This window comes from Micropterus salmoides, unplaced genomic scaffold (assembly GCF_014851395.1).
Source record: "Micropterus salmoides isolate LMB-PRFRI ecotype aquatic unplaced genomic scaffold, ASM1485139v1 Ms_hic_scaffold_16, whole genome shotgun sequence".
Classification (NCBI taxonomy): Eukaryota; Metazoa; Chordata; class Actinopteri; order Centrarchiformes; family Centrarchidae; genus Micropterus; species Micropterus salmoides.
In genome coordinates this window covers 4,141,187-4,166,895 of record NW_024040707.1, presented here as the reverse complement: position 1 = coordinate 4,166,895, position 25,709 = coordinate 4,141,187, and the positions used below count along the sequence as shown (strand labels likewise).

Genomic DNA, 25,709 nt, shown 5'->3' with positions numbered 1-25,709 from the left:
GAATTGTTTTAGCTATTGCCACAGCCTTGAATAAATGTTAAACAGTTCGTTAAACAATGTTAAAAAAAACATTGTGGTTATTTTCTAGAGCAGCTTAAGCACATGATACTGAAACAATAACAAGGGTGGTAACTGTTTAAGTACACTGCACCTACAGCACATAGGGGTGTTCCTGGTCAAATTTAATTCTAATATCAACATATTATATATACCAATTTCATGATCAACGTGTTGACCTATTGTTACGTCCTAAGGTCTAGGGTTGTCTTGGATGTAACATAAAGATGTGGCTTCCCACTCCTCCCGTTCCCAAACAGGGCCAGAACACAGGAAATACAATTTAGCAGTTTTATTAGCTTCAGAGATGACCAGTGCCCAAAACAACAACAACAACAACAACAACAACCAAAACAATCTCAGAAAACTAAAACTTTCCTAAACCAAAAACAGAAAGTAAAGAAAAGCTCAAAACTAGGCTTCTAATCTCAAAAACAGGAGAAAAAGGGTGCAAACAAAAAGGGCTTCTTACTCCTACACAACAAAGAAATATCTGTATAACAACAAAAATGGCTATAGCCAACAAAACAAGGTTGTCAACGACAATCAGAATTACAGAGCTAAGCTACACAGATTCACTTACAAAGTCTCATCTAATCACAACAGTGCTCTACTCATGACTAACAGACATAACACTCAGTACACAGGCTCAGGTTGGGAATGGCAGAGAGAGAGAGAGGAGTTCCTGTCAGTGGGGCTTAAGATAGCTGCTGTCATCCAGGTGACCAATCAGGAGACTCCAATCAGCTCTGCAGGACCAATCCAGTGTGCCCACCTGTTCTCCATTACCTGCATACACACACTCTAAGGGAGGAGAACAGCTGACATTGCAGGGGGGAGATAAAACAGAAAACAAAATATGACCCCAGGGTCATAACACTATTTACATTGTGATTACTTACAACAGCAACACAGATAATTACTTTAGGAATCCCTTTTGGGAAACATTATGTAGTTCTTCTTATGGCTGAAAAGCAGAAGGAAAGTCACTGCTGGCACCGCTGTGGAAGAGATTAAGGGTTGGCCTACATCCCAAATGTTTGCTAAATTAAGACTGTTCTCTCCAATTTTCTAGTAGGAATTATTTTGATGCAATTTTGACCATTCCTTAAAAAATGTTACTGGTGTAACTGAGGCAAGAGGTGAGGAGTTCAAATCCCCAAACAGCTAATTAATTATTGCCATAGGATCCCCACAAATATTAAAGTACAGACATGGGTTTCGACTGGAAGGGTGATTTTTTTAAGCAATATTAAAGAGGTGTGCTGACTTTCAAGTTCAAAATCTTAATTAGGGGTTGTACCAGAACAGGTTTACATGGTTTAATTTTCAAAAAACACCATATTTTTCTCATACTGCACATTGGGGCCGCTGTGGCTCAGGAGGTAGAGCGGGTTGGCCGTTAATCGGAAGGTCGGCGGTTCATTCATTCACTGGTGGCTGTTCCGCCAGTGTATGAATGTGAGTGAATGTTAGTTTCTGTTTGAGCACTTAGGCTCAGTGTGTGAATGCAGATGTAGTGTAAAAGCGCTTTGAGTGGTCGAAAAGAGTAGAAAGGTGCTATACAAGTACAGAGCATTTACATTGCTGCAGCTCCTCTTTTCACCCTGTGTGTTGAACGCTATGCTCTTGAGCTACAGAGTGATGCATCTTACTTGTACAAAATCTTTGTTGGGAGTTGCACATGAGCAGTTCCCAGGTAAGGACTACTAGCCAATCAGAAGCAGAAAAGGGCGGATCGTAAGAAACAAGATAGTGTGATCCAAATCAGAGATAGTACCATAGACAGTTTTTTTTATTTTATTTTTTTATTTACGATTCACAATTGTACAAAATCTCATCAGGAAGTTATTTGCATTCTTCAAAACCATACAAACATAAGAGAACAGCAAGGCTCCACTAAAAATAATAACAACAATACTAGTGATAGTAAATTTACATGTTAGGTCAACTTAGGACACAAAAAAATAGAAAATTTAAACAAAAATAGATAATTATGAAATTATCATTAAGGCACATTATTTCCATTCATTCAACAGTTATTGTTCAGCTCTTCCTTCCGTGTCACCGTAACTTTACTATGTCATACATTGTAGTTTTGAGAGTCTTGTTACACCTACGAAAGGTAGTAGATTTTTCCCCTTTCCAATAAACAACCAGAGAAAACGAAAACAAAAACTATCTCAAGTGTAGACATATTGGTGCTTGTATATAACTACAGATAAGTTACATTGAGTTCTGAGAACACCAGTTATCACTCCAGACCTATAACAGAGGTAATCCAGGTGATATGTATCTGTTTATCGTTAATTAAACACTAAATATTGCAGCATAGTGTGACACAATTTTTGCACTGGCTGGTGTTTATCCGACAGTACTTGTAGGGAAGATAAATATTTCTTATATTCATTCCTGAAACAATTCAACATAGGTTTTTGCTTCTTCCACTTGCATGCGTGAATGTGATATTTTCCCATAATTATGATAATGTTAACCATCTCACATATATCCTTGGACAGGTTATCGTTGTATAGTAAAATCTGCTGTGCTTTAAAGTTATTTATGTTCTTTATTCTGACATTAATCCAGTCTTTCACGTTTTGCCAGAACTGTAATGTAATTTGACACGAAAAGAAAAGATGTTCAGTAGTTTCTGGCTCCACCAGACAGAAACAACAGAGGTCAACCTCAAATCTGAATCTTTTTCGCAATGTTTCTGGGCGGCTGGATAATACCCATTAATAATTTTAAATTGCATTTCTTTTATTTTTGGAGAAATCGGCGATTTCAGGTATTTTAAATATTTATCTATGATTATTAGTTTATTATCTATTGTTTTAATATTTGCTTTTTTTGCATAATCATAAAAAAATGTATGGGTGAAGGCTATGCGAATAGCTTTATTGTTGCACTTCCTATTGCTGATTTGCATTTGTCCGATCTTTAATTCTGGCAAGACTACTTGTACGTTTGATAGTAAGAGTGTGTTTTGGATTAAGTTCACAAGAGGAAGTGGTATTACTTTACATATTTTGCTATATTTCTTGTATGAGCAATGGATTTTGACTTTAAATGTATTAAACTGAAGCATCTTGCCACTGTCATCCATCAGGTCTGTTACAAAAATAATATTTTTGTCATACCAAAATGGGTTAAATAAGGTTTTCCTATTAATAGTGATTGTTCTGTTGTTCCACAAGGTGGAGCCATGTGGAGTAAAATTGTGGGAAAATATCATCTTCCAGTAGAATAGTACTTGATTGTGGAATTCTGACACCTTCACAGGTAGTTTATTAACTTCAAAGTCACATTTTAGCAAAAATTCTAACCCTCCCATTTTCTTAAATATGATTCTGAGGACATGAAACCAAATTGAGTCAGTATGTGACATAAAGGCTTTGATCCAATTTATTCCAAACACTCCTACCATTGATTCAAAGTCTAGTGTTGTCAGACCTCCTTTGTTATTTTCTCTGACCAGTTGTGATTTTTTATATAGTGCATTTTGTTTCGCCATATAAATGATATATTACAGAATTCGCTTTTTTGATGTTTTGGGGAGAGCTATACAAAGCTTGGCATGGATAAACCAATTTTGAGATACCCTCAGATTTGGACAGCATATTTCAACCAAAAATATACAGATCTCTCATCAACCAATGATTTAATTTTTTTTTCATATTATTTAAATTTTTCGTTTATATTACTTTTTTCTCTTTCTTTTATTTCTTTTATTAAGTTTATGCCTAGGTATTTAACTTCATGTTTAACGGGGATGGATGATATATGTTTGTCTGAGCACTGGTACAGTGGTAGTAATTCAAATTTGTTTAGATTTATATTTAAGCCTGATGCCCCGGAGAAGATTTACATTATGTTTAAAGCTTTCCCAAATATTGACTTATCCTTTAAGAAGAATACCGTATCATCTGCAAATTGACTTAAATGAAATTCATACTCAAAAACCTTAATCCCTTTAAATTCTGGATGATTTACAGTTAGGTAGGCCAATATCTGAGTCCTTAAAATGAAGAGTTTTGGTGATATTGGACACCCTTGTCTTATTCCTCGAGACACTTTTATTCTAGGGGTCAGTCCTGGATTCAAAGAAATATAACTGATTATATCATTGTAGAACATTTCAATAATTTTTATCTCCAAATCCAAAGTTTTTTAGTGTTTGTAATAAAAAGGCATGTTCTATGGAATCAAAGGCTTTAAAAAAAATCAATAAATAAAATGAGACTGTCCGATTCTAGGAGAGATTGGTAGTCAGGCGTATCCAATATTAGTCTCACATTATTATGAATATGCCTACCTTTGATGAAAGCTGACTGAAACTCAACCAATTTGGCAAGAACCTGTTTAAGTCGATTTGCATACACCACAGCTAACAGTTTGTAATCATTACACAGAAGAGTTATCAAGTTTCAGAACGTCCTTATTGGGTTTAGAAAGAAGGGTTATCAATCCTGTTTTCATTGTAGGAGATAAACTACCTTTTCTTATAAACTCTGAAAGGGCTTTGTATAGCAGTTCTTTAATATCATTCCAGAAATGTTTATAGAATTCTGATGTTAACCCGTCAATTCCTGGGGATTCACCATTTTTCATCTGTTTTAGTGCCTTTTCAATTTCTGTTATTGTTAGGTCTTCGTCTAAATACTCCTTATCCTCCTGATCCAGTGTTTTAATGTTTATCTTTGTTGTTTCAAAAAGAAGATCACATTCTACTCTTTTGAAATTTGATTTGTAAAGATTATTATAGAACTTCCATATTTCTTGATGTATCTGATTTGGATCTTCAATAATAATATCATTCTTCTTCAGTTTATTTATTCTTTTTTTGCTTTGTCTTTGTTTTTCTAGTCCGAAAAAGTATGATGTATTCTTCTCTCCCTGTTCAAGCCATCTTGCTCTTGGATGTACAAATGCACCATTAACTCTTTCCAAATACATGTCATCCGGCTGAGTTTGTAAGCTACGTAGTTCAGCATCTTCTTCAGCTGCTATCCTCTGATTACTACATAACATATTTATTTTACTAATCAATTCTTTTGTTTGCATTTTCTTATTACTGCAATTTCTTTCCCTTTTTCAATTGCTAATTGTTTAATTTCGTTTTTGAACCATTCCCATTTATTCATACTTGACATATCAAGCTCATTAACACTTTGATAAAGGATTTTAACTTGTTTAAAAAAGCTACTATCCAATAATAAGTTATTGTTAAATTTCCAGATATTTTCTGATAACCGTGTTTGCTGTGATATCTGCAGTGACAAACTAATTATATAATGGTCAGTAAGAGGTGCTGCTGAAATTTCGCATTTTAAGACATCTTTGCGCATTATCTGAGAAATCAGCCAGTAGTCTAATTTAGAACATTGGTTATTATCTGAAGGATTTACCCATGTGTATTTTTGGGTGGTGGGGTTAGATGTCCTCCAGTGATCAACTGTTAGTGATGCCAGTGTCATTCAATTCAGGTTGTTGTCCTCTTCTTGGTGTTCTGTCTAGCCATGCGTTAGATGGTATGTTGAAATCACCTCCTAATATAATTTTTTTCATTTCATAAGTAGTTTTCCATTCATTTATGAGCCTACTCTTGTAAGACTAGTCTTTCCAAAGTGACTCTATTTTTGATTCTATTGTTGTAACCATATACGCACAGTAAGATCAATTTCTGATCAAATATCTCCACTATCACCATAAGCCAATGTCCATCTGTGTCACTTTTGTGCTCAATTACCTTGCCTGGAACTCTGTTCATTAGCACCATTACTCCTGCTGAGTTCCATGAGAAAAAAAAAAGTCATCTCCAAACTGTTGTTTCTTGTTTGTTTCTCATCTGCTATTCCTGAATGAGTCTCCTGCAAAAAAAATAAAATTTGCTTTTTGTTCTTTACAAAATAAAAAAATGGCCTTGAGTTTAACAATATTTTTTAAACCTCTAATATTTAAGGATATAAATGAAACAGACCTCTATACTGCTCTCCGGTTAACCTTCTTCTTTGAATGCGCTATTTAACATTAATTAGCGCAGGAATGAGTTTGTTGTCCTACAAAACAGTTTTATAGCAACAACCAAAATACTGTAACTTATTTATTTTTTTGACTACCTCGACCATTTACAGGTTACCTCAGCTTTAAGACACATCTCCATGTCCATGCATCAGGGCTCAATTCGCTGTCCATCAATTATTGCGTACCCCTCTTTCAAGAAAACTTTTTTACCATTGCGTCTGGCTTCTTGGACTTTTGGCCATAACTTTGCACGGGCTTCGCGATCTTCTTTGGAGAAATCTTCCCTGAAATGGATATTCAGCTCTTTGCACACACTTGCTTCTTTGGATTTCCTCCAGATATCGTTCCTGGCCGTCCGTGTTGCAAACTGGATGATGATGGGCCTTGGCATTTTGTTATTTGCAGCATCATTTTTCCTTCCCAGGCGATGAACCGTTTTAACCATTTCTCTGAGTTTAATTCAATTCAATTCAATTCAATTTTATTATATAGCGCCAAATCACAACAACAGTTATCTCACAGCGCTTTTCATAAAAGAGCAGGTCTAGACCGTACTCTGTGATGATATTTACAGAAGCCCAACAGTTCCCACCAAGAGCAAGCACTAGGCGACAGAGGCAAGGAAAAACTTCCTTTTAAGAGGCAGAAACCTCGAGCAGAACCATGGCTCAGGGTGGGCGGCCATCTGCCTCGACCGGTTGGGGTGAGAGAGAGAGAGAGAGAGAAAGAGAGAGAGAAGAGAGTGAAAGAGAGAGAGAGAGAGAAAGAGAGAGAGAGAGAGAGAGAGAGGGATGTAAGGAGAGAGAGGGGAGGGAGGCAGCCTACACAATATACACACAGAGGTACAGACAGCGAAGGTAATGTTGCTATAAACTAAATGAAAAATGGTACAGATATTTATAATAGTGTTAATGGTAACCATCGTAATGTTAATGATTATAATAACAATAAGACCAGCGACAACAGTCGCTGCAGTAGAGGGTGTCGAGCAGGAACACGGGGGCAGCAGGCGACCCGCAGCCACAGATCCAGACTCCACAGCTCCAGAGCCAGAAAACCTGCAGGAAGTGATAGGAGGAGAGAGGAGAGGGACGAGAAAGCACAAGACTACCAGAAAGGGGAGAAGTTGTGTTAGTAACATGCAATAATGGGATAAGGTTGCATACAGAGGGAGAGAAAGTAGAGGAGAGAGGAGCTCAGTGCATCATGGGAAATCCCCCGGCAGTCTAGGCCTATAGCAGCATAACTAAGGGATGGTTCAGGACTACCTGAGCCAGCCCTAACTATAAGCTTTATCAAAGAGGAAAGTCTTAAGCCTACTCTTAAATGTGGAGATGGTGTCTGCCTCCTGAACCCAAACTGGAACCTGGTTCCACAGGAGAGGAGCTTGATAGCTGAATATAGTTTATCCACCGCCACCGGAATCACCCTGGTTAGGAGTCCGACCACAACTTCCTTGGTGTCTTCATTTTCCTTCTCAGGTAGGCCCATCAGTCTGAGATTCCATCTTCTCTTGTATCTTGCATTTTCCTGGCTCAATTCTCTCAAGAAGCAGTTTTCTTTCTTCATTACCTCAATTGGTCCCTTGAGTATTTCAATTTCTTCTTTGTTTTCTTTTACAGCTTGTGAGTTGGCTTCTATGCGAAGTTCAAAACCTTTCAGACGTTCAGGCTTCCCCCGCAGCCACTTGCGGAGCTCCTCAAGTCCGATAATTTTCAAGCACATTTTTGTTCCGCCATCACTTCTCGTGAAACTGTCAATATTCGAAATCTACACAGCTGATTTCTCACCTCAAAACTTAAAAAAATCTAAAACTTTCTGTCGCTGGCCTCTGTCTGGCGCAATGATGATGCAGTGAATATTCTCTCTGACCAATCAACAGTCTGTCGTGTTTTCACGTTACATGTTAGTATCCCTCAGCTCGCTTGGAACCTCGACGGAGGTGAGGTGATAAAAAAAAAGTACCTGGAAGCAGGTACAGGTGCAACATTTCCACAATGGAAAACCAAACAAAGGCGAGTCGAGCCAAAGGGCCTCCGCTCAGACTAGCTTGGTTTGAGGGCGTGCCTGACCCCCGCTAGCCGCTTGGCAAGCTTTATTACGCGTTGTCATTGTGACGTCACAAGTAAAGGAAGTGAAGGGCTGGACTACAAACGAGCTGTTTTCAGGCAATTCAGAGCAGAGCTTTCTGAGGGAGATGGGAACTGACTTTGGGCTTTTCACTTTGCAAACCTGTTACATGCACAAAAAAGAGATATAACCTCAATAAAGGAGAGGGGAAAAGCCAAAAAGCAGAATACCACCTCTTTAAAAATCAGGTTTTGGGCAATTTTATTCACAAAAGCTCAAACAATACTAAAACAGACAAGGAGTAGATGTGAATGCTGCCAGGGAAGAAAAAGGTTAAAAGCAAACTGTTGAAACACCTCCGTGTCTACAAAAGTCAGACATGCAGGTGGGCACCTGTGGGCCACCAGGATGCCCTCACACCACCAACCTAACACAGCAAAATACACACATAAAACACCACACAATAAGTCTAAGTTGTACGTGCGCACACAGCTATCATACACACCAACACATGCAGTGAAGAGGAGATGTGAGCTGGAGGAGTCGAGGAAACAGGCATTTAACGAAATGAGATGTCCTTACCTCGGGGTCGTCATTTTAAAGCGACAGCCATTAAATATGACATGTTGCACAGCTGCATCATCTGTCCACTGTTTGAGCTGTGATCTCTGTCAGAGGAGCAGACCAGCACGAATACATAAAGCCAATAGATCATATCTTCACTATACAGGAACATGTCTGTCAACATTATGACATCTAGAAACATCTTGAGGTTTCAATAAACATTGTAGCCTCTGTGGAAAACAGTCAGATTACAGGACCATATTATGCACTACACAGAAATCCAGTAACTTTTTTTTAGCGGTGTGCCTTTTGCTTGTAAATAGGGGATCATTTCAGCCTGATGAGATGAGCGTTTCATCATCAGTCCCTGAAAGAAATGACACAGTAACATTTATCTCATAGTCCCAATTACAGCTGTCATCACAGGACTCTATGTTGAAATGACATACATGTGCATGACTACATGGTCACTATTACTACAACATGAAACACAGCAGATGCTCTGGTTGATATAATTTGACTTCAGCAGCTGTTTGGACTGTTTTGTTACGATTATATCATCTGAATTAGTGTGATGCGGATCAGCTCAACTATTATCTGAGTGCGCATAAATCATCCACCCATAACCACACCAACTAACTTATTTAATCAGATTTAGTGACCTTACCTGCAAGGACATTTTACCCTACCTCCACCAGTCACTGTAGCTTTCCGTGTGATTTCTTCAGTGTGTGGTATTGATGTCTGAGTGTTTGACTATTTACTTTAATGATTAGAGGCTGCTGTCAGTCATTTAAACGTTTCCATCCGTGCAGTAAAGTCACAGCAAATATCATGAGACAAAATTAAAAAAACTGCAGTAACAAACCTGACAGGACAGACAGAGAAAACTCTGCAGAGGAAACAGAATTAAACTTTTAGCTGCTACAGTATAATCCATGCTTAGACGCTCTGATGGAGCTCAGGATTTATCAGGAGGATGGCTGCTTTACTCCAGTTTCACTGTATGAACCTGGAGGCTCATTTATGAAACTGTATGCCCATAATTGCCTAAAAATGGTCAGTGAAATGTCCCTCATTAATATTAATACTTACGGACTGCCTCAAGAAAAGGACTGATTAGAGGCGGTGGTGGAGGCGGACACACATCTGCACGACGCACTGGATCCCCCAGATACATAATTTGGATTCCTTCGTCTGAAAATAGAGTGAACCAAATGCATTCCACTTGTGTTTACACATTTATTTAGGCTACACAAACACTCAACTCACTTAACAAGGCTGCCGATGAGTAAAAAGTAATATGACTTGTTATTTTCCGGAAAGATCAACGTAATAAATATTGTTGCATTTTTCCATACCATGTTTTTAGGCTATAAGAATATGTGAAACTATTGACTCCTGTTTGCTCGACTGAGGCATCAAAAACAGAATCAATTTAAATGTAATTTGTCCTCCTGTTCACCTTATTTATGAAAATAAATTGCACTTCATGCAAGTATTAATTAATATGATTCCTGATTAATCCGAGCAACATATTTGAGGCCTGATATCTCCGTTATTCTAATGTGTTATCCTAATTTTTGTTTGTGCTGCAACTGGTAAATTATGCTTTTATTGCGCTGTTCAGGGAAAATCAATGAAACTGTTGTTTGTTTATTGAGAAAGGCTTTCATTTGTTTGCAAATGAACTCATAATTGGCCTATAAAACTCAGAGTTAATATTTCAATGAATTTTACACAATAGTAGGCCTTAGCTAAATTGCAGTTTCGATAATATTTCAAGTGCTTGTTCTGCCCTAGTCTGCACTGAGTTGAAGTAAGCTTAAGGTTTATGACTTCTGTCCTGCACTCACAGCACACTCTGCCTGTTGCTCCTCTAAATTTAGGCCCATGTTGAATCCATCATGAATCACACACGTGCAAATATTGTAACACTATTTATAGTGAAATTACTGTCAGTTATCTCCAACTAGGCAAGGCATGTTTATTTATACAGGATCTTTGATCATCAAGGAAATTAATTGTGCCTTATATAAGACAAATAGACGAAAATATATAAAAGGAACACAAGGTAATATAAAAAGAATAGCCTACTGCTTGAGGGAGCTAAACTGACTATCTGATTATTTTAATGATCTAATTATCATACACTGACTGACAAGTTCAGCTATCACTATGACAGCAGACAGAAAAGGCTTATTTTGGTTTTAAGCCCTTTTGCTCCTTTGACCGCCCATGTTAACAAATTCAGCACTGAAATGTGCATCACATCCAACCCTTTTGATTTTCTCCCAAGAGTTTCAATTCTTCTTTTGGTACCTGACAAAATATTTACATAGCACAGAGTATTAAAAAATGGTAGAAATGTATGTGTGTTGGCTTCATACTCTTCTTTAGTTACTTAAGCCTCATTAATATTTTTTTAATTATACATTGATATTATGTTCCACTTTCACTGAGTTAAATCTTTTGACCAACCTAAGCCCTGATCATCATTTTCAGAACTTTAAACCTTTACATGCAGTTTGTTTACACAGTGCTACTGGCAAAACTGGCAAAAGAAATAACATTTTTATTTTATCACAGCCTAGTATTTGTCAGTGATTTACTTTTATGAATGTCCATTTCAAAAAGCTTCCAAAAATATATATTACAATAATTTTTCCACTTTCACTTCCATTCAGCTTTTAATCAACATCAGCCCTGATCATAACTTCCAAATATTGATTAATTTTTAAAATTAGTTAAAATCTGACCTCTGTCCTCAATTACCTTTTTCTCTCACCTAAACAGTAGTTTTTAAACACACACACACACACACACACACACACACACACACACACAACACTAGCATTTGCATGGTCCATAACAGTGCTTCATAACCACAGGCAACATCGCCACTAGTGGAAACCACAGAGATAAGCTTCATTTTTCACATTGGTAAACCATGGAAACTTGGCGCCATCTGGTGAAACATTCTAAACTTAACAGTTTTGATTGGGACAAACATTGGGTCAAAATGTTAAGGTCCGTGGAATGGAAAACGGTATTTCCCTTGTCATAATTAAATAAAAAGAATTCAGCGCATGTAACTCCTTCATATGTAAATTTGTGCATGCAAAATACTCTGGAGAAAACAAGTGAATGCACTAGATGTGATGTAACATCTGGGATCTTTACTCCCCAAAGGTTTCATAGAACTGTTAGTTCTTCTTTAAGAAGCCCTCCTGTTCTCCACTCATTACCTGTATTAACTGCACCTGTTTGAACTCGTTACCTGTATAAAAGACACCTGTCCACACACTCAATCAAACAGATTCTAACATGTTTACAATGGCCAAGACCAGAGAGCTGTGTAAGGCCATCAGGGATAAAACTGTAGACCTGCACAAGGCTGGATGAGGTACAGGACAATAGGCAAGCAGCTTGGTGAGAAGGCAACAACTGATGGCACAATTACAGTTTTTCTCAATTGTTTACACACAAATTCTGGTACTTGAGATACAATGACCACAACATGTAACTCATTCACCCACCACCTGAACCAATTCTGTTAAACTACACACACAATTCTCTGCTTTTGGCACAAGTTTCATGCAGAAAATATCTTGTTTTCACAAGGAACACACTGCCATTCAAATATGCACACTGACTCATCACAAGGGCAAACACCCGTCACACAGTTTTCCAATTAGCAATCAGAGCTTTAGCATAAAAGGGCAACAGGTGAGCTCCTCAATGGAGCAATGGATGCCAACATTGGAAATGGAGGACGAGGACGGTCAAGGACCGTTAGATATAGATAGCTAGATATATAGATAGATATATAGTAATCATAATGATTGTGCTTGACTCAAGCACAATCATTATGCAGCTTGACAATAATGACCACTCCATGTCTATTTCTGATATTGTCATGTGTGTTTCAGAGAGTCCTTGAGCTAGAGGTGGCTGCAGTGGAGCACCAGTTCATCTTCATTGATGAGGTCACAAAAAGACGAACGAGGGGAAGGAATGTCATCGGCCTGAGCGCCATTGTTGAAGTCCCTGGCCAGCGCGGAGGGAACATCACAATGTGTGCAGCGATTACCCACCACTGCGTCATCCATCACCATGCTACCCTTGGCCCCTACAACACCGCCCATCTGATCACATTCCTGGACACCCTACACAACACACTCATTCCACCAGATCAGGTAGACGGCCCAGAGCAGCTCAGGTACGTTGTCATTTGGGACAACGTAAGTTTCCACAGGGCTGCTCTGGTTCGTAACTGGTTCACTGCCCACCCACGCTTTTTAGTTGTTTATCTCCCTCCATATTCTCCATTCCTCAATCCCATTGAGGAATTTTTTTTACCAAAGATGGAAAAACAAAATTTTCCAAGTGAGACACAGTGTTGGTTGTAATGCAACACAACACATGATCCCAACAGGTGAGACCTAGGGCTGTTGACAGTATTCCTAAATTGTAATGGAGCTTCAGTTCGGTCATGATGTCCTGTTCTTCTTGTGTGCAAACTTTGTCTTCAGTAAATATGATACAGAACAATACAGGAATATGATACTCTGCTCCCCAACCAAAGTCTGGCGGATGAAGCAGATAGGTCCACAGTGAGGATGAAAATGTTTCATTTGTTGTTACCGTAGCAGACAAAGGGTCAGCTCCAAGTGTTAACTCACTGTTTTCACACTGTCTCCAATGTACCATTTATCATCTTTGGAAAACAATGCTATCTTCGTGGGTGCTCACTGTTTGTTTCACGTCTAGTGCTGATTGATCACATTTTGTAACACATTAGTCTAGTTTTTCATGTTGTATAATAAACCCTACAACAAAATGTAGACCTTTTTATTAAAAATATCTACCAGAAAGATAATGTGAGTGTTCTGGGCACTTAAAGTCTTAACAAATGCACAAACAAATGGCTGTTTGAATGCTGTCGAAGGGAATCTCATGTGAGGTAATTCAGAGGCATCACAGGAGGGAACAAATGCAAATGTTTGGTAAAAGCAAATATATGTACATTGTAAAAAACTCAGACCTGAAAGACAAGATTTTAGTGCAGAGTTGAGGCAAGTATAGTATTGTAAAGTGGGTGGGTGTAAGTAAAACTTTTTATATAGCACATTTTTAAACACAGGATATTTTGATTTACATTTACATGTATTTCAAGCACAAACATAAAACGCAAAGCTCATACAAGAGACACTAAGCTGAGTTAGAAAAGGTATTACAAATACATTTTGACCTGATAGGAGCTTATTAATAAGAAACCCAACAATGTACAGGTGGAAGTTGCCCATGCATCTTTCCCAGTCCACAATCCAGCATTGGTACTCTGCCATCGGTGAACAGGGTTTAATGTTTGCTTGGTCCTTATTAACTTCTTTGCATGTGATATGTTGCAGTTGTACTCTGTATAAATTCTAGTTACACATCAACAACTACAGTTACATGTATTATGTTTCCAGAATACAAGGAAACCTCAGTGTGAAGCTTAAGATCAGAAAAGTAGTATTTTATCAAATCCAAATCTAGTATCAACTCTGCTCTTTATGATTTGGAATCCTTTCTCAGTATTTAACCATTTAGCTTAAATATTCAGCATTAAAGTTCAAGATAACTTCACCAAACCTCAAAGACTTGTTTGAGATCTATCATCACCTTTCGGGGACCGAGAAGACAAACAATACAGTTTTGTACCATCGTATACAAAATGATGATTAAATATGTGTCTTACACATTGAAATAACATCTGTAGTCTGTTTTACTCCGTTCACCTTATTTTTGACAAGCTACTGTACATACTCCAAATGCTGCAGTAAATTCTTGTCAGTGGCCAAACTTTTCAAATGTTAATATTGTCCAAACACAAGCAGCTGAACATGAGTAAAGGGATTAAAAAGGACTAATTAACTAAAGAACAGTACAAACTGAGCACTCATACTTTTCTAGCTTTCAGTTTTTGATATGCTGTGCTATGTAAACATTATGTTTGGTACCAAAAAGGTACTGCATTGATTCCCAGCCCTAAAGAAAATTGGACATATAAAACTGCCGCTGTCTGCATGAAGTGATACCAGTGAGAAAATCTTCTGTTTGTTTGTCCTTCTGGTAAATTGCATCAAACCGTGCAGTTTGAGTAAGACAATGATGAGAGTCATATCCTATCGCCTTTACAGTCAACCCAATTAAACACCAATCGGAGATTTTAAAGCAGCATAATTTACAGCCCTCTCCTCCGCCATCATTAAAACACCAAATGAGGGAATATTTGCCTTCATCTCCAGTATATCTGCAGGAGAGAGTTGGAGAATCTATGCAAGTGAGCAGCGAAGTCCCAGCACCTAACCCAGACACATGTTTTTTCTTTTGTCACAGATACTGTATGTAGTTGAGATTTTACATTACACTAAACGCTGGGGACACTTTGCTTTAAACATCTCACTCAGTGTATGATATTATACTGCCTTCCGTAATATACAGTACGCACTTTTAATCTTGAGCACATTAGTTTGAGTTCATGTTCACCCAGGAAGGGGGCTAGTCTTTTTACATCGAATTTTGAAAAAACTGGTGTTCTGGGAGTTATCATATAACAAATCAAACTGGGATGTACCCCTAAAGTCCTCCTCCGCAGCAACATTACTTCTACTTTCAACCAGAAGAACAACAACTTTATTAATCCCCTTTTTTGCTGCCATATCATGTGTCTAAAAACTACTTTAACACTGTTTAAGGAACCTTTTAATATTACTCAAGGCTGTGGCAATAGCCAAAACAATAATCATTACAAAAAAGAGACTGTGTCCTGTTACCAGGGGATGACACGTTAAGACAAGTTAAAGAATGAAAGCACCCAGAAAAGATATATAAGGACTGAGTTCATTTTTCCAGGACATCCTGCTACCTGCTACTGCAACTTCATCTGATCATCACAACAAGGTAACGTTTTAATTCTTCACCACAGCACCAGCTTTACAGAAAAGACTCTTGATTGTATTTAGTGTTAGATTCATTTGACAGTGATGAATGTAGAAATAAGAATGCATTTACCCAGTCCTGACTCAGGGTGTAGTTCTCACAGAGCCGTAGTTCTACAAAACTTGTCCCTCATTTTTGCAGAATAGTGTAATTTAAATTCTCAACTTTTGGCGCAGATAAGATAGTTATATACATCTGAACAATGAATTAACTTCTCTAATGTCTTTACACAGATGGCCTCAGGTCTTCATTTCATTGAGCTCCTCTGTTTGACCAGTGGGCTGTGGATTGGAGAAAAAGCAAGTGGAGTTTTTAATACATTTGTTTTATTTATAACAGCTATATTAAACCCTACTGGCGACCTGTCCAGGGTGTACCCCGCCTTGCGCCCGACGTCAGCTGGGATTGGCTCCAGCCCCCCCGCGACCCTGTACGCAGGATAAGCGGTTGACGATGGATGGATGGATGGATATTAAACCCTTGAGTTTTTGGATATAAGTAATTACCAGTGCAAACAGGAAGTAGTGACCCATACAGATTTGGAGGGTGTTTCGTGTAAAACAAGGAAAAATCCTAGTTTAGTCTATGAAGTGGTAGTAAAGCATGAAGATGGTCCTCCCCACTGCTTCACCAATTTTTATGTGATCAAATTGCACCGCAGGTCAGGTAATAATATTTATCATCCTCAATTTCTAATCAAGGACTTGAATCAGGTTTTGATATTGGTAGATATGGTTTTCAGATTGACATGTGAAGGGAGAAGAATTAACCATACTACCAGCCAATCAGTGTGAATTGAGTAAAGAAATGTCACCAATGTGCTTCATAGACATTCTGTCACCTTTTCAAGAGATCAAGTGTCTTTTCGACTGTACAGTCTTTATATTTTCCCGCGTGATGTCATACAACATCACATGTATCTTGAGATTCTTTTGTAACTTGGAGTTTTTTTTATCATGCCTCCAGTACTGCCATCATCCTGAAAACGTTCTGCTAAAATTGTGCCAATGGGCCCCATATCCTTACCTATACAGTAAATCTGGCTCTCATATCAGTTTTTGAGCATGTGGCTCCTGAAGATTAGTGTGGTGAAAAGCAGGCAGTCAGAGGAGATTGTACAGTTGATGTTGCTCTTCTTGTTTCTTGTGCCTCACGTGGGTTGCTGCGAACAGTAAATATGTTACTAGACTACACAGGAATATGATACTCTGCTTCCTAACCACAGTCTGGAGGTTGAAGCAGATTGATTCCCAGCAGTCTGTTACACAGGCATTTTTTAAAACAATGTTCCTCCACAGACACCAGAGACAGAAGACAGAAGCTGTAAAAGTAATATTCAATATCACTTATTTTAAGAGTCACAAGAGATGTTAAACAGAGATTCTCCTGCTTTTAGCAAACAAACACTTGAAAAAATAATAACTACCCATTTGTGAAATAAGTACTTCTCAGTTATAATTCATAATTTTCTGTGCATTGTTCATTAGAAATAATTAACAATTGGTCCACAGTGAGGATGACAGGGTACAGTGCTTTACATTTATATCAAGGCAAGGCTGGTTTATTTCTATAGCACATTTCAACAACAAGGCATTTCAAAGTCAATTCAAAACACATTAAAATATAATTTTTAAAAGGGTGGAATAGAAAATAAAAAACAGGATCAAATAAATTTTAAAGAGTTAAATAGAAATAAATTAGGGCAAAACAGGCGAGTAAAAGTCACAGTGCAGTGTACGATATTAATCTACAGCCTTACATTTGATTTAATTAAAGGCAGTGGTAAAAAGCAAAGTCTTCAGTCTTAATTTAAAAGAACAGACAGTTTCAACTGACCTGGAGTTTTCTGAGAGTTTGTTCCAGATACATGGAGCATAAAAACTGAACGCTGCTTTTCCTTGTTTACTTTTGACTCTGGGGACGGAAAGCAGACCTGTCCCAGACGACCCGAGAGGTCTAGATGGTTCATAATGAAGCAGAAGATCAGAAATGTATTTTAGCCCTAAACCGCTTTATAAACTAACAGCAGGATTTTGAAATCAATTCTTTGACATACAGGAAGCCAGTGTAAAGACCTCAGAACTGGATTGATGTGATCCACCTTTTTAGTCTTAGTGAGGACTTGAGAAGTCCTTTAATCCTTGATATATTCTTCAGGTGATAGTAGGCTGACTTTGTAAATGTCTTAATGTGGCTGCTAAAATTCAGGTCTGAGTCCACGACTACACCAAGATTTCTGGCTTGGTTTGTGGTTTTTAACATTACAGATTGAAGCTGAGCACTGACTTTCAATGATTCTTTCTTGGCTCCAAAACAAGAACTTCAGTTTAATCTTTGTTCAATTAAAGAAAATTAACATAAAACTCAAAGCTCATACAAGAGAAAACATTAACAAATATAGACACTAAGCTGAGTTACATAAGGTATTACAAATACATTTTGACACAGACCCCTTTTATAAGACAGACACCTAGTAATGTTGCCTATACACCTTTCCTAGTACCCAATCAAGCATTGGTACTTTGCCAGCTGTGAAAAGGGTTTAATGTTTGCTAGGTCCTTATCAACTTACCTGCCATGTGATATGTTCCAGTTGTCCACACAGTATAAATTATGTATTATGTATTCTGTATTATGTTTCCAGAATACAAGGAAACCTCAGTGTGAAGCTTAAGATGAAAACAGTATCGCACAAAGGTCAGAAGTGAACTGAACTTTAACATGTTTTCAACAAAACGATCTGTCCATGGACAGCAGATGTAAAATAGCCTTTTGGCTAATTCTGGCACATTATACATTTATGTATGTATTATTAGTGTACATTTTCCCTGTTAAATAAACCTGAAATAAATCAATAAAATAAAACAGAATTGTATAACCTCCATGAAGGGAGGATTTATTGCAGGACTGATGTATTAGACTAAATTAGTTTTAGCTAGGTGTACATAGCAGTTGCCAGTTCATTACCTATATATTTTCTATTTCTAACAACATTCAGACATTTAGTTTTTTTTCTCCTGGAGCTGTGCAGAAAAGCTTTAAAAAAAAAAAATCCAAATCTAGAATCCCTTATCAATCCATCACCATTTAGCTTCAGCTTTCATCAAAAAAGTTCTAGATAACATCACCTTTTGGGGACAAAACATTACAGTTTTGCACCACAGTATATAAACATGTTACGTGACATGTTACTGTACATAAAATGCTAGAGCAAGTTCTAGTCAGAGGCCAAACCTCTGGCCCTCAAATGTTAATATTGGCCAAACATAAGCAGTTGAAGAACTATGTCTAAAATCCAAATTAAGTCTAAAATTGGCAAATAATGTTTTAAATAAGTTAAAATGATAAAAAAGTAACAATTGAGCACATATACATTTCCAGCCTTTGGTACTTGACAGTTTTTGATACTTGGTGCTATGGAAACATCTTGTTTGGTACCATAAAGCGATTGAAGGTTGATTCCCAGCCCTAAAGACAGATATCTGAAAATGGGACCTACAAACTAATCCTGTCTGCACAAAGAGAAACCAGTGAGAAAATGTTCTGAACCGTCCAGTTTGAGTAAGACAGTGATGAGAGTCATATCTTATGGCCTTCACAGTCAACCCAATTACACACCAATGGGAGATTATGAAGCAGCATAATATACAGCCCTCTCCACTGCCATCATTAAAACACCAAATGAAGGAATATTTGCCTCCATCTCCAGTAGAGCTGCAGCAGAGAGTTGGATGACCTATGCCAGGGAGCAGTGAAGTCCAAACACCTTACCCACACCCATGTCACAGATACAGTATGTCATGAAAAAATATATTCAAATATTTACAAATATGTGAGGGGTGTACTCACTTTTATTAATGTCAATGTCAATGTCAATTTTATTTCTATAGCACATTTAAAAACAACAACAGTTGACCAAAGTGCTGAACAGGGTCAATGTCAAATACATAAATAACAAGTGTAAAAATTACTACAACCAAAGTGAATCACAGGGAAACAAAACAACAACACTTTAAAACATCAGAAACCTGGATTAATGAAGGTCAAAAGCTACTACAAAAAAGATGCGTCTTAAGCAGCGATTTAAATGAATGGTGGCATAAGAGATCGGCCAGATAAGGTGGCACCAGACCATTTAAGGCCTTAAAAACAAGTCTTCTTGAAATCTTAAAATCTATCCTATAACGGACAGGTAGCCAGTGGAGGGAGGCCAAGACAGGCGTTATGTGTTCACTCTTTTTTGTTTTTGTTAAAAGGCGAGAAGCTGCGTTTTGGACTAACTGGAGGAAAAGAAACAAAGATTTCTGATGTAGACCCATGTATAATGAATTACAATAATCCACCTGAACAGTAATAAAAGCATGGATGACTATAACACCAAGATTTTTAATAGAGGATCGATTTTGGGTGGCTAAGGGGCCCAAAGTGCCAAGAGGGTCACCCAGTACGTCTAAACGTTCACACGTGATGATCTCTGTTTTATTTTCATTCAGAGTGAAAAAGTTTAACTCCATCCAGGTTTTTACCTCCTTTAAGCAGGCTAACAGTGGCTGCACAGACTCCTTTGTTATGGATTTCATAGGCAAGCAGATTTGGAAATCATCAGCAAAACAGTGATAGGAGATGTTATGTTTCTGGAAAATGGATCCCAGTTTCAACATACAATGAGAAAAGGATGGGGCCCAGAATAGAGCCTTGAGGGACCCTGCAGGTGAGAGGAGCAGCTGACAAAGAGTGTTCAGCTAAATGAACAGAGAAGCTCCTATCAGTCAGGTATGACTGAAACCATTTCAAGACAATACCTTTGACACCTACACAGTGTTTAATGCGAGGATAAGGATTGGATTGTGTGATCCACAGTGTCAAAGGCGGCAGTCAGGTCTAGAAGCATCAGAACAGCAGAGTTCCCTGAATCCACCATTAAAAGGAGATCATTTAAAACCCTTAAAAGGTGCTTGGTTTAAAGCCAGACTGGAACTTCTTCTGGATCGCATGGTTGTCGAGGAATGTTTGTAGTTGGTTCGGGACTATTCTCTCCAAAACTTTCGGGAGAAATGTAGTTTGGAAATAGGCCTGAAGTTAAAGAGAACGTAGTGATCTAGATCAGGTTTTTTGATAAGATGCTTTTGTGAGATGGTGTATGTAGTTGAGATTTTACAATTGACTTAATGCTGGGAAACAGAAGTGCGGTGCTACTATTTGTAATAGAAAGGCTCAGTAGTGATGAGACTCCAGGAGAACAGTGGGGAGAGAAGCAGGAAAATATAAGGTGGCCCAGACATATATCATATGTCTGGGCTGAAAGTTTAAACATTTACTCAAGGCTGTGGCAATAGCAAAACAATAGTAATTAAAAAAATTTGACTGTGTCCTGTTACCAGATGACGTGCAACCAAAGTACCCAGAAAAGTATATAACGACTGCGTTTCCCTTTTCCAAGACATCCTGCTACCTGCTACTGCAACTTCATCTGATCATCACGGTAAGGTTTTAATTCTGGCCTTACCACAACACCAGCTTTACTGAAAAAGACTTTTGATTATATTTAATGTTAGATATATATGACAATGATAAATATAGAAATAAGCCTGCATTTACCCAGTCTTATCCAGACTTAGCATGTAGTTCTTACAGTGCCCATAAAACTTGTCCCAAATATTTGCATATCAGAAAAGTGTAATTGTTCATAAATTCTCAACTCTGCAGAGATAAGAAAGGTATATACATCTGAACTGTGAATTAACTTCTATAATGTCTTTACACAGATGGTCTCAGATCTTCATTTCATTGGGCTCCTCTGTTTGACCAGTGGGCTGTGGATTGGCGCAAATGTAAGTAGGGTTAAGAATAGCCAGTCAAGAAATTAGGTAGATAAATAAATTATATTTACTTAATTATTATTATATATTGTGACTTGGCCACTGACGATAACATGGAAAATGTAAGCCAAGAATGTGAAACACTGTCACTATTTCTGCACCACAGTCCATTATAAACCACACATTAGATAAAGTTTATTGACAAGGGAAACACATTAATTCTCTCTGTGATTATGGACCCTCTCCAAAACAGCGATGCCCAGAAATATTACACACCGAAACTTTAAGCAGACTTCAAAGAAAACTTCACCTATGTACTTCACAGACATTAGGGCTGTCACATTTTCCTAAAAGTCAAGTTTAAAGAAATTCAAGCTAACTCTATTTGTTCTAATTACTTCAAACTGTATGCTGTGGTCCTGCACCTCCTCAGGTGTGTCCATTCGCCTGTGGTGAGAGAGAGTGTCTTATTATTCAAGCCGCAACAATCACAAAGTAGGCCCGCAAAATCCTAGGGAAACTATAAAATACCCCACTTTCAATAAAATCCGATCTTACCAAAAATAGCAAATGCTGCCATTGTAGTCTCAAAGTCTAAAGCTACAAAAAGGAAAACTCTGAGTTGTTGTGTTCATTTCTAATGCTGTTTTTTTTTTTACATCCACAGGCGCAAAGTCTTAAAGGTTGGTGCTTCTTATATTAATGGAGCTGAATGCTCGAAATACATAGCTGGCACTGTGTGGTTGGGGAAGACAGGGTAAGGGTGGAAATGGTCACCTTCTCAGCAAAAGTATGAGGAGTTTTAAAACAGCCTTAACCATGCCAGCCAGATTAATTGATTATTGCATTATCAAGCAGTGACGATTAGTTGATTCATCAATTGAAAGAAAATGAACTGGCAACTTTTTGGGAAATGGAAGTAATGTTTCAGGCAAAATGCCAGACACTCACTTTTTCCAGCTTCTTAAATGTGATGATAAGTTAAAAATGATTTTGTAGGTCCTGGCTCTGGGACCTGCCCTTCTGGTTGGACTACTTCTGGCCGTCGCTGTTTCCTGTTCCAGTTGAGTGAAAAGGACTGGGCTGATGCAGAGGTACTTTTTGAAACAATAACAGATGTAACTGCCACCCTGTATTTGTTGCATATGTTTTAAAACAGCTTGCTGCATGAAGAATGATGTGAAAATGTGTGAAACTGCTATACAAATTTGCTGTCAGTCTCAAGTGCACTGATACAAAAAGTAAAGTTGCATTTTGTAAGATTTTATTATAATATTCACACAGTTTAAACTGGGGCTGAACAATAAATTGAAATATTGTTGAAATTGCAGGAGCTGCAATTGAAAAAAAAAGATGAAATGTGTCACAGAATTACAATGAAGTATTGTGGTGCTACAGAGACATCCCGGCCTATAAATCATATTCTCCGGACATGAAGGAACATGCTTGCTTGAACATAGACCACAGGATAAATTTTACTTTTTTCAGTGAAAATTAAATGCATAATCACCATTCCCACTAAAATTGTGACTCGTATCACAATATATTTCAAAATAAGTTTTCTGCCTATAGATCAGCTCTAGTTTGGAATGCATTAGAAATATTTTTTTATATCCCAATTGAAATATACAGGATTCATCATTGTGTTGTTAAATATTATGTCCATGTAGTGAAGCTGAGAATTCAAACAGTCTTTGTCTCTGTTTGCATCTTGTCTTCCTCATCAGTACTTCTGCACTTCTCTTGGTGGAAATCTGGCCTCTCTTCAAACTCCTGACGATTACGCCTTCATCAGAGATCTGATTTTAAGAGCGACTAACTCACAAAAAGCAAGTTGGGTTGGAGGCTATGATGAAGTGAAGGTAAGTGTTTTTTGTTGTTTCTTGTTGCCTGCAATTGAATATTTTTTCATATTTATATTTGGTAGATGCATTAAAAAGAGATTTTCCTGTCATGATAGGTTTGCAGGTGTGATATGGTTGACCTGATACCAATGTCTACCTATTTTTATGAGCTTAATTGTATCAGGTAATCTCACTGAGATCTCGTTTGCAAGAGATACCTTATAGAGCAGAAGAATTAACTACACAGAGAAAACACACCGGGCCGGACAGGGGGGACACAAATGGGGGCACAAACACCACACAAACGGACACCACAGAGAAAGAACAACACCTGCAAGACAACGGGGATGGGGGTTGGGGACAACAGGAAACAGCAGGGAGTTATTCCCTGCTTAGTGAAATAATTAAGCATTATGTAATTGTCAAACCCTGACACATTGTGGGCGATGAATGTGTAGTTTTTATATTTTGGCTGTTTTGGCTGTTTTACAAAGAGGTCAATGCAGTCTACCCGTGAGGCACACCTTCTCTCGATCTCAAAATCAATAGCGCATAAAAATATGGCCTCATTTTGTTGTCATGCGTTTGCGTTTCAAAGTCATAAAACACATAGTTAGTCTGCAGCTTTGATGGTGTTCATCCCTTCAATAGAGTTTGACAGACTTGGCAAGGAGTAAGTAAGTCAGTAATATCTGGCAAATGCACACCGTCTAAAGCTACTTGAGTAAAAAGTAAAAATACAGTTTTTATAAAAGGTTTTCTCATTTGCATTACCTTCAACCTAGCGGGAAGACTACTGGTACTGCTGATGTTTGCACTATCTGCATAGCTAGAAAAATGGTAAATTAACCCTTAAAACTTCTTCTTTCAGAATGGTGTGTGGCTCTGGAGTGATGGTTCAAAGTTTGTCTTCAATAACTGGGGTAAAGGAGAGCCCAACAACAGTGGTGGAGGGGAAGGTTGTATGGAGATGAACTTTAGAGGTACAAATTAAATAGTTCATTTACTCGATTGTGTCCTTGATTGTGATTTTCATTGAAGCAACTTGAAAATGGAAACAGAGACTGGCAGGTGTCACAAAACCGGATTGTCTGTGGTCTGACAACTTTCACTGTTCATTTTATTATTTTTACATGACATGCATTAAGAAAAAAGCAAGCACTTCTCTAAAGTGATTTTAATGTTTCTTTTTCACCTGTCTACAGGACAAGATTATGTCAACGATGAAAAGTGTAATCAGAGGAGATCTTTCGTTTGCGCCAGGAACCAATAACAATTCCTGCCATGTGCTGACATGCCGACACATCTGCCATGAGGGTGTCACTTCCCCACTGATGATGTAATTTCCACCAGGATGTCAAGCCTCGATGACATCACTGCTGGAATACTTATTGATAAATCTGATTTCATTTCACTTTAATCAATAAATACATATGCATATCCTGTTCAGCAATCAGTCTCACCTGTTTATAGAAACTTTCCATGCCTAAGCTCAATATTTATGTCCTTTGGGCCAAGATTAGATTTAGATTTAGCACCAAATGGTCAAACAAAATAAAACATTTCAAGACGGCTCCGGCAAACTGGGTTGGAAATTTTGTAGTCTTTTCTGATATTTTATCACACCCGTCATCCCTGCTGTTTTTACCGGGATTCTCCCAAAATTTACTGTTCTATCCTGCTGTTATCCTGTTGAAATATTTTCTTGTAAATTTCCCATACTGTCAATATTTAAAAAACAAACAGAAACAAACCGGAAAAATGACTGACAATGCAAGAGTAAAGACTGCAACAACAATGCAATTCTTCTGCATGAATGATTCTGATTATTGACAAGTTAGTACTTATAAATAATAATAAATTAGAGACCAGAGAACACTGTTTATCCTGCACAAGGATTTAATGAATAAAAACAACCCAGAAAAACTGGAATATTATGCCAAGTGGTAAAGTACATATGAAATTATGAATATAGTAGGCCTAACTATAAGTAATATATTATTAACACAATACTTTATAGCCCATACTATGAAATTAACATAATACTTTTATTCAATGTTAAATTTTATAGAATTCATAAGAACATTTGGGGGGTGTCCCTTATTATTTCCCTTATTTTCAAATCCCACAACAAACATTCACAAAAAACTCTAAACTGTTAGGGTGGCTTTATGATAGAAATTAAATGTGATAATATACTAGTGTGCTCGAATAGCAAAGTTTACCTTGCAACTGCATATTAATTTGAAATGAACATTAGGAGAGTTACCTATTTTGTTTTGATCAGACTAAATACCATCTGACTGAACGTGACTCTTCATCAAAACAAGGCTGTTTG

At 37.6% G+C, this 25,709-nt stretch overlaps 1 protein-coding gene across 1 annotated transcript; it reads left to right on the top strand.

Moving 5' to 3' along the window:
* Positions 1–15,941: 15,941 nt before the first annotated feature.
* On the top strand, positions 15,942–24,811 carry LOC119905072 (galactose-specific lectin nattectin-like). The gene is made up of 8 exons (XM_038721781.1): positions 15,942–16,011; positions 21,090–21,190; positions 21,474–21,539; positions 22,195–22,210; positions 22,527–22,621; positions 23,255–23,389; positions 24,243–24,354; positions 24,577–24,811. The coding sequence occupies exons 1-8, from the start codon at positions 15,942–15,944 to the stop codon at positions 24,642–24,644; spliced, it is 663 nt and encodes a 220-aa protein (XP_038577709.1). The 3' UTR covers positions 24,645–24,811.
* Positions 24,812–25,709: the final 898 nt, after the last annotated feature.

Excerpts from the sequence above, each read along its gene's own strand:
- LOC119905072 (XM_038721781.1), top strand. The coding sequence starts at position 15,942 with ATGGCCTCAGGTCTTCATTTCATTGAGCTCCTCTGTTTGACCAGTGGG. Across the intron at positions 23,390-24,242 it reads GAGGCTATGATGAAGTGAAG|AATGGTGTGTGGCTCTGGAG; the intron begins GTAAGTGTTTTT and ends TTCTTCTTTCAG. Across the intron at positions 24,355-24,576 it reads TATGGAGATGAACTTTAGAG|GACAAGATTATGTCAACGAT; the intron begins GTACAAATTAAA and ends ACCTGTCTACAG.